The sequence below is a fragment of the Pterocles gutturalis genome, unplaced genomic scaffold (genome assembly GCF_000699245.1).
Source record: "Pterocles gutturalis isolate BGI_N339 unplaced genomic scaffold, ASM69924v1 scaffold41691, whole genome shotgun sequence".
Taxonomy (NCBI): Eukaryota; Metazoa; Chordata; class Aves; order Pterocliformes; family Pteroclidae; genus Pterocles; species Pterocles gutturalis.
In genome coordinates, this window is record NW_010104466.1 from 1 (window position 1) to 9620 (window position 9620).

The following is a 9620-nucleotide window of genomic DNA, read 5'->3' on the forward strand; positions in this document are numbered from 1 at the left end:
GGCGGGCTCCTGGAGCGGGGCCTGCGCAGGTTGTTGTGTAAAACTGCCCTTTCGGGGGGAAAAAAAAGTCCCGGATTGGCTAGACTTGGCTTCCTGGAGTATTAACAAGTTTTAAAATGTTTCCTCCTTTATAGAGTAACGGCCGTTTGGCCTGGAAGGAGGTTGCAGGGTTCAGCGGTGCGGCTGTCAAGTGCCCCGGCGCCCCGCGGTTGGGTGGGCCGTGGGGCTTGCTCGGGTTCTCTGGCTGGCTCTTGGGTCGTGCGTTACTGAACGTCTCCAGCAGAATTCTTGGACCCTGGGAATGCTGTCTTTGGGAGCTCGAGATGCGTGAATGCTTGGCTGATCCTGATTTTCAGTAATGGGATATTAAACATGTAAGGCTGAGAGTGAACGATATATTTATTTTTTTTTAACTGATAGGTTTCTAATGAAGTTGAGCCATGAGACAGTGACGATTGAACTGAAGAATGGCACACAGGTGCATGGAACTATCACAGGTATGGCCGGAGGGGAGACGATGGCAAAGCATTGCCTGTTACCTTTTTGATAACAACTGGCAGCTGTGGTTTGGGCTGAGCTTTTTCATTTTGTACCCACTCTTGTAGAGACCTTCTCTGTAAGATACAGGAGGTGTTCTTTTTAATTTGTATCATTATATGCAAGGTGAAGATGTGTTTGTTGTAGAAGAGCCTGGACATTTGTAGAAGTTGCTGTGAGGGAATAAACTGGTTGTAGTCCGTGAAGCCTCTGAGCCAGACTGCAGGCTTTGCTGACAGACTTGGGGGTGAAGGAAGTAAACTTCTCCAAACCAGTGGCAAAGCTGGTGTAAGCATAGTATTCTCTTAGAATTTTATCAGCGTGTTAATGATGGTGAGGTAGTTTTACTACCATATTGAGGTGGAGTGGATACGCAGCTAGGTTTTTATAACGTCTTTCAGTACATCTGACTCTTATTTGTGAAATTGTAATAAGGCATGGTCACATAAAAACCTTACAGCTGAATCGCCAGAAGAGGGGGACTTTTTTTAGTGGTAGTACAGATAAATGGCAAATGTTAAGTATTGATATGGTCTTAAATCTGTTAAACTTTGTGTGTAGGCAATTTTAATTAGAAATTAATTACTTCTGTTGAGCATGTTTTAGCCTTGGTTAAGGTGGACTTAGGTGGAAATGCATCTTTGCATGTACTTGCACTGATTTCATGAAACTGATGTGAAAACAGATAGCTTGGTGAGGAGATACGGGGCAAGCAGGTGTCAAGAGTCTGATCCCTTGCTGCTGCCAAAGGTCTGTCATATCATATAAGTTTGTGGGTGTTATTGTCTTGTAGGTGATTCTGTGTATCACTGAACTGATGGTTGCAGGACAAGCCTTGGCTGTTTGTTGTATGGTTCCCATAGGTATTGAAAAGCGTGCAGACTATTTTGTTTGCTTTAATAATATTAGTGAGGGATATTGTTCTGTGAACATTCGTGTTGGCATTACTTCAGAGACGATCAGGTGTGTGTGTGTAGGTGGGGCACATCATATTTGTTGAAGCAAACCCTTACAGTTAAGTTGATGAATGTGCTTGATCTCCTTCCCTTCACTCACCCCAGACTTATTTTAGAAGCTCTTCTGCCCAGATACTGTTAAAAAAAAAAAAAAAATCAAGCTTGGCAGAGTTGTATTCCAGGGGATTGCTGAGGTGCTTTTTTGGCCAGCAGCAATCCGCTGAGGTCTGGCAGTTAAAAACTGGCGTTATTTTGCAGTGGGATCCATCAGCTTTGATTAGTCCTGAGTGCACAGCCCTGGTATCTGATTGCAGTGTTGAACTCAGGTAGGTAGGAAGCAAACAAACTGCTTCTCTCCTGACCTCAGTGCTCTCGCAGGCTTAATTCATGAGCAAAGTCTCTCCCATTTTCTGCTAAGAATCTGTAAAAACTTTTGAATGAGATCTGTATTTCTAAAATGACAAATCTTCCCTTTATACTGCTGCGAACGCGGTACCGCGTTTGTAATTGCTGTGCCAGCTGTAAACTGTACGATTTCCCCCTGTTGTGGCAGTTGGCCAGAGCAGGCGTGCTGAAGGGGCGGGTTTCGTGTAGTGCATATGTTATACAAACGAAGGAGGTGGGTTAGGAGGAATGCAGGTGTTGGAGAGCTGGATAAAATCTAGAATTAAGGGGAGAAGGTAGAAAAATCTCTGGCATAAGCACAGCACAGCAGTTCTCATCATTCTGGCCTGCTACTCACTTATGTTATTTGCTTCAGTAAAACATGTTACAGTTTGTCTTTCTGTGTTTGTGAAACAAGACAATAATTGTTTTTACTACAAAGGGTTGTTAGTATAGAAGTTTGAACACACTAAACATTTTGCTTGTGTGGGTGCCCTGTCACGGAATCAGCAGGTGTTTGTAAATGACAGCTTCCATCTTTTGCCTAAATTTTTGGTCTGAAAAAGTTACTCTCATTTTGATTGTCATAGTTTGAGACCAAATCCCATGCAAGACTTGTGATACGCAAAATAAAATTAATATCTGGTGCTTCTTAATGCTTTTTGGGGCTGTTATTCAATACATTCATTCAACTGAGACACTTTCTGGTTTTGGACTGTGCTTAGCGCTGTGTGGGGGGCATGGTACTGGCTGTTCACAGAGTTTGGAACCGCAGTGATTGTTCCTTGTACTAGTGTATTCTACGTACTTTCACAGAAGGGGTTGCACTAGTATTAGATGTATTTTGTTGGAAAATAAATGCTCCTTTGGCCGATGGACTTTTTCTAAGACAGAGAAAGAGGAAATGATAAGGTTATTTTTCCTCCTCAAAGGTTTGTTTTGCCTTGACTAGCATTAGACTTCTGTAATAATCAGCAGTTAATTTGTTATTCAAGTTACTTGTTTTAACCATTTACAGAATTGCTACAGCTGTCCCAAAGATGCAGATAACAATCTCTAGCAGTGAGGTGTTGAAGGCAGCAATTGATAAACTAGCAAGCATCATTTAAGAAGAAGACATGTAGTTTCCTTCAGTTAGAGGCTTAATTAGTGAATAGCAGAAGCAGGTGTTAATGAACAGGATAAATCTCGAAGCATGTGCATACTTAAAAAAAGCCAACAAGGGACCATTTTGTAGGCGTTCACCCCTGAAATTAGTCTTGTGTTGTTTCAGGAGTGGATGTCAGCATGAACACGCATCTCAAAGCTGTGAAAATGACGCTGAAGAACAGAGAACCTGTACAGCTGGAAACACTCAGTATTCGAGGGAACAACATCCGATACTTCATTCTGCCGGACAGTTTGCCTCTGGATACTTTGCTAGTGGACGTTGAACCCAAAGTCAAATCCAAGAAAAGAGAAGCAGGTTAGTCTGTGCTTTCCCAGCCTGTGTTTGTCCTGTCTTTTTGTGCGTTTTAGTACTCGGAATCTGGAGGCAACTGATTTGAGTGTCTCAATATCTGTGTTGGGCAGCTAGTTCTTTCGTCTTTGAGGGTTTGATACTGAACTGGCTAAGTCTCTCTTGCCCACCTTTAGCATCTGTAGGGTTTTCTTTCGTGTGAAATTATGTGTATGGCTTTTCATACATCTGCTTTTTAAAAATGTAAATTTTTTGAGCTTGAGGAAGTTTTAACCTATCCCAGTCTCAGTGTTGACACCAAAGAGATTTACATTTCCTCCTCTTCAAATGTCTGCTGTGTTTCCCCAGTTTGTATGGGGAACTTCACATAGCCTAATGAGAAAGTACAAAACAGCCTCTTGAACAGTGCTGAATGCTTCACTGAAATCTCACTTGATTGTGGATAAAAATAATCTATCAGAGAACTGAATCTGAGAGATTTGAGAATCTGAGGGAGTCTAGGCAGTATTCGGATGAGCAGCTCACTGGCTTTGGCTCCCAGTTGTGTTCCGCTCTGCGCTCTTCCTGGAGTGTTTTTTCAAAAGGCTGTTGAACAAAAACCTTTTCCTTAGAAACCTAACAGTATAGAGAGTTATTCAGTTTTAATCCCCACTCTTAAACATTAATATCCAGTAGACCCCAGAAAATCTGTAGGTTGTCTTCAGACGATATATATTTTGCCCAACAGTTGATCTGTGTGTTTTCAAAATAGTGTTTCAAGTGAAAGCTAATTGTGCTCTAAAATAATGTAGTACCATTTCTCCTGTAGTTGGTGTTTGAATGTTTGACTGTGTGGTCTTTGATCCATGGGTATGTTCTGGACTGGTGTGCTTACCTTGCTGAGGTGGTACAAGGAACGCTCAGGTCTGTGTAGCACAAAGCGCAAGTGTTAGGGCTGCTGTCCTTACAGAGAATGAGGATAAAGCTCCTGAAAGCGTTCCGCTTCTCTCCTGTCCATTAAAAATAATCTGACCACATGGAGAAATTGGAGTGGCCTTGCAACCCGATGAGACAGGTCATGTTTCTTTAGGGGTAAAATATTGTGTTATCACCATATGGATCATACGGCCTCTAGCAGTTGCTTGCAGCCTGAATAGCTCTGTGACTCTGTTTTCCCTTTACTATTAAATAGTGGTATTTAAAAGTAGGAGCACACAGCCAAGGCGTTGGCCTGAGACGCATCACTGAAAACAGTAGGAGCTGCTGGGTGGTGGGATCCTTTCAAAATGCTGCCCTTTCACATGGTGCCTGAGAAAGGCTGAGTTAAAACTTGTGTTTTCCCTTTAGCAGAGCACTTTATAAACCACAACACGAGCCTTGGCAAAAAAAACCCAATCTTTTCTACTGTAATGAATAGTAACAAAATCCTCTTGTTTTGTACATGCTTTTTCTGTTGCCTGAAAAACTATATTTTTATCAAAAAAGCCCAAGATGAATCATAGTTCTCTGTCAGAGCATTTGGAAGCAGCCAGCTGTGATGCTGTATCTCCCTGTTTTCTGCAGTGAAGCCAAAGACAGAGGGTAGCCTATGGCAATTGTATACTGAAAAATCCAACACAAAAAGTCCAAATATTGTCTGAAACTTACTGAGCATTAACAGACTTGGTATATGACTTACTGCTTCCCTGCAATGAGACATTATGTTGCTTATGCTTGATACAGAAAGTTTTAATCAAAATGAAAGTATGCCTGGGTCTCACTTGATTTTTTTTTTTACCCTTTTTGTTTCATCTTTTAAGTTGCTGGAAGAGGCCGTGGCAGAGGCCGTGGGAGAGGCCGAGGTCGTGGAAGAGGAAGAGGGGGCCCAAGACGATAACTTCTCACCATGTAACTGCTACGAAATTCTGGGCAATTTTGGATATTTTTTTGTACAGGTCTTGTTTATGGTATCCATTTTTAATAAACTGAAATGTGAAAAAGCTGTCTTTCCTTTGTTAGTGGAGTCAGGCATCTCCTGTTTCTAGCAGCTGTTGCACACTAAGCGTGTTGTGTTGGTTGGCATTGTGAAGGTTTCTCCCACCCCTAAAGGCTGTACAATTCCCTCCTGCTTTTTGCCCCGGCCCGAGAGACTTGTGTTGGTGTGCTTTAACAAGGTTTGTCTGAAACTAATCCCTCTTTTATAAGGCACTTGCCATCCTCTAATGGTTACAGAGGTGAGACACTAAGAACCCGCGTCCCATGAGTTTGTCTCTGAGGTTGTTCTGCAACGTGGCCTCTTTAAAGTTCATAGATATGGTTTTACTGTGTTCTGTTACAGGAAGCTTACAGTTTGAACATGTTGCTTTCTTTATACAAGTTCACATAGGGAAATGAACCAGTTCTGTCCAACTGCTGGATCCTTACATCTGCTGATTAAAGTGTACCTGGATATGAACTTTGTCAGAGCTGATTCTATGGCTTACTTTTGTTCAAGGGGGGCGGGGCTTGTAAAGCAGCTTTATCACAGAGTTCTAGTGTGCTTAAAGTGCATCCCTAGCGAATACAAAGTACAGCACGGTGCATGATTACGGACTCCAAGAGGAAGTTTACTTCTGGAGGTGAGAAAACTTCTGCAGCTCATACATATATGTATATATAACTGCTTTACTGGACACAAATATAAAAGCAGAATTTTGTCACATCTGAAATACCATCCTGCTGACTTCTCAGTAGGAAAGATCATTGCGTTCACATTACAAGACTTCAACAGTTTCACCTGCTAATGAAATACAGATGTGATTTCAAATAATGTGCATGCTTGAGCATGGCTTTCTTGAAGGGTAAGGGTATCTGCTGGTACTTTGGTGCAGGAACATGCTGAGCTGGTTGGTCATGTTTCCACACAGGCAGTGCTACAACAGAGTGGAAAAGAATTACCTGCTGGTTAATTTGTGGGCTGCTCCTCTGTTTCTTTTCCCCTCTTACAGAGGCCATTTTAAAGCTTCATCTTGTTACAGAAGGGCTCTTTTTTTCTTTTTTTTTCAAAACTATTGTGGAACCTGCTAAGAGCACTTTTTGGTCAGAATAGCACCCACGATTCTCAACTCTATAAATAGCCACTACAAGTAATGGTTGCTGCTGTCTTCCAGAAGCACCCGGTCACTGACGAGGGGGGTGAGGTCTTCCCAAATCCCACTGTTACCACTCATGCAACGGTCGAAACGTTTTCCCTCTTCAGTCTCTTCTGCATAAAAGTTAGTAGTGCCCCCAGGGGTATGCACATGGTGGATGCCACCACCAGCAACCCGATCACTGCCAGCGCCTGGCTCGGGTAATCCTTGGTCACCAGCTGCCCCTGCAAGGGAGAGAAACAGCGTTGGGTCTGGGGGGATCGGTGGGTTTTGGTGTCCCAGTGCCATCTGAGAAGCACTTGGGGGCTGCAGCCCATGGCCATCGCAAGTGCTTTGCTGTGTCCAACTGTTCGGGAACAGAGCTGGTGACAAAAATATTGGGGAAGACTTGTGCAAGCGTTGGTAAAGAGCAGATTTTTGGCTTGATTCATGTTTCTTAATGAGCTGGCGGGGCCCTGACCTCTGTCAGGTCTCTCTTCCTCTCCTGGAGCCTGTGGGCTCATGCTGGCCCACTGCAAGTCCCAGATTGGTGAAGACAAGAAAACAACAGGGGTAATTTGCTCCTGCACACTAGGAACGTTTCCACAAAAGGTTATGAAAGCAAGGATTACTTACCCAGCAGTAATTCCTCTGTGATAAATACACAGGTCAGCATTCGGACAAAAGGGCTTTGGCCATGAAGAAAAATGTATAGGGGAATGAAGTGGCAAAGCTTTCTGGTTTAAAGCCAATAAACATTATTGCCCCTAAACAGCCCCCCAACTGGAAAAGAGACATACTAGGCACGACGGGCAAGCAGGCTGCTCCCTTTCCCCTTTTTTTCCCTTTTCCTGGAGAAGTGATAGAGTTGCTACAATACTCCAAGATCTGCTTATCAGGGGAGGCAGTCATTGTTTTTCCAGGCAAAAAGCAAGGACAGGGATTGTATTTTTTTTCCGTTTTCCTGGAAAAATGATAGAGTTGCTACAATACTCCCAAGATCTGCTTATCAGGGGAGGCAGTCATTGTTTTTCCAGGCAAAAAGCAAGGACAGGGATTGTATGGTTTGTCTTCCCCCTCCTCTTGTACACATGTATTCATCTGCAAGGTGGTGACCGTTTCTCCATCAGTTCCCCCCGCTGTGCACATCATGCCCCCTGTATTCAGTGGCTCCAGGTGCCTTCTCTTGCCCCAGGTTAAAGATGTGCAGACAGCTGGCATGGAGATAAACAAGCGATTCAAGTGCTGCTCTTTGCTGACAGTGTCAGAAACGGTGCACAGGGAGGAAGGTGTTCAGAAATATTACATCAGTTCTCATGGCTGCAAAATTTCAAATACATTTTTTTGTGTGAACTATTCATTCCAGGAGCAGCTCCCATGCTGTTAAAATACCACTAATTTTGTTCAAAATACCACACTTTGAAAGTAATTTGTCTGTTCAAATAGTGGTTTTTAGGATGATGTGTAGGTCTTCAATTAACATGAATAAAGTTTTACTGTTTCAAAGGATGAATAAAGAATGGTAGTGGGAAATCACTCACTCCCGTTTTACAGACCCATGGCATTGTTGTCACTAGATCAAGATTTCCCTTTCCACAAAATTAAGTCTTTGCCTGCCCCAGCTTCAGCTGCAAGCTTTCAGAGGCAGCTTTGTGGAACAATGGCATTAGGAAGGAAGGCTGTGCCCCTGCAGGAATTAAGGAAAGTTTTAAAAAAATAATAATAATAATAGTAATTAAAAAAATAATTAAAACCCCAAAGCAGAATGATCTTACCTGTGTGGCATCCCATGCTTGGTACTGCAGTGTTCCTGTGAGGATGTAGTCAGTGAGGTAGAATATAAATAGGCTTACAATCAGCAAAGGGCTCACAACAGCCCACATAATTTTCCAATACCAGTTCAGCTTGTGTCCAATCATGGTGTGAAGATCTTTCTCAAATCTGTGTTTAGAAAAAAAAAAAAAAAACAACACAAAAAAAAAAAACAACAGGTTTGAGAAGAGCTGCATATGTTCAATCAATACCTCGATGCGAGTTCCTTCAAAACCACCTACAGCATTAAACATGTGAGATGGGACAGGGGAGGATCATTCTGGCTGGCGCCCTGGGAGGGGTCTGCAGAGCAGGGGAGACCCCTTTGCCATCCTGATGTCATCATGTAGGAGAAAAATTCAGCCTGAGGTGGTATTTTATTTATTTTATGCTGCTGTGAAGAAAGGAGGGATCGAGCCTTTACCTTCTGATCCCGTAGATGTAGCACACGGCGATGGTTTCCACCAGCACAATGAGCAGCAGCGAGAGGGTGGCTGCGTAGTCGTTGAAGATGTCAAACCAGTAACTTCCAGCCTCGATGGTGAAGATGAGGCCAATCACACAGTTAACGAAGCACACAGCACCTGCGTGGATAAAATGGGGACCTCCCATTACACCCAGAAATCTGATCGCGTGGGACGAATGTTGTACTTTGCATGACTCAAAAACTGGTGGGATTTCTACTGATCTCTGCTGGGCAGCAGCTTTCTCAGACAAGAAAGAGAATTTCTTCCCTTTGGAATAGGGGGAATTGTGTGTGACTGGGCTGGTGTAGCCTTGAACGGCTGCGCAGTCACAGCACAGCATCCCAGCAGAGCCAGGACCGCCCAGCCTTGGCCGTAGCCCTGTCACACGTGTGTGCGCACAGCATCTGCTGTTGCTGCTGCACCCAGCTAAAACAGGGTTTAAGGTGGGACAACTGATTTCCAAGGGACCCTCGCTGGCTGTGGGACACCGGGGCGTTTGCACACACGTGGCCAGCGCTGCCCGCGGCGGGCACTTACCCGAGATCACCTCCTTGGGGAAGCGGGCGGCGAGGAACCTGCTGTCGGTCAGCGGCGTGAGGATGGCGGCGGTGTTCCCCAGCATGCTGCCGATGCCCAGCATCAGCAGCATGAAGAAGTAGAGCACGGAGTACAGCTGTGGCACCTCCATGTTTTTGATGGCTTCGGAATAGACGATGAACGCCAGTCCTGTTCCCTGGACAGCCTGGCCGCCAGGAGGGGGAAAAAATGAGTTACAGGCAGCTCCTCAGCTCCATCAGGGACATAAGAATAGGGACCAATGACACTGATCCTCCACAAAGAAAAAATACACCCGTGGCTGTGGTTCTGCACAGCAGCGGCAGATGATTTATTCAATCTGATTTATTTGAAGCACATAGAAACCAGCACAGCCCTGCTT

At 44.1% G+C, this 9620-nt stretch overlaps 2 protein-coding genes across 3 annotated transcripts in view; one reads left to right on the forward strand and one right to left on the reverse strand.

Annotated features, from left to right (window-relative positions):
• The first annotated feature begins 424 nt into the window (after positions 1-424).
• Positions 425-5294, forward strand: SNRPD1 (small nuclear ribonucleoprotein D1 polypeptide 16kDa). 2 transcript variants are annotated; one of them, XM_010087070.1, is made up of 3 exons: positions 425-497; positions 3151-3342; positions 5115-5294. In XM_010087070.1, the coding sequence occupies exons 1-3, from the start codon at positions 428-430 to the stop codon at positions 5189-5191; spliced, it is 339 nt and encodes a 112-aa protein (XP_010085372.1). In that variant the 5' UTR covers positions 425-427; the 3' UTR covers positions 5192-5294. The 2 variants fall into 2 exon arrangements, with proteins under 2 accessions (XP_010085372.1, XP_010085373.1); XM_010087071.1 differs by having other exon boundaries at positions 428-499; positions 3276-3342; positions 5115-5191.
• Positions 5295-6499: 1205 nt separating this feature from the next.
• The window catches only part of SLC6A20 (solute carrier family 6 (proline IMINO transporter), member 20), a gene marked incomplete at its 5' end in the record, with an annotated part of 6096 nt that continues 2975 nt past the window's right edge, over positions 6500-9620 (reverse strand). The window contains 4 exons of the mRNA XM_010087073.1: positions 6500-6649; positions 8180-8345; positions 8641-8800; positions 9221-9425. Coding sequence (XP_010085375.1) covers positions 6500-6649; positions 8180-8345; positions 8641-8800; positions 9221-9425 — 681 coding nt within the window. The remainder of the gene's footprint in view (positions 6650-8179; positions 8346-8640; positions 8801-9220; positions 9426-9620) is intronic.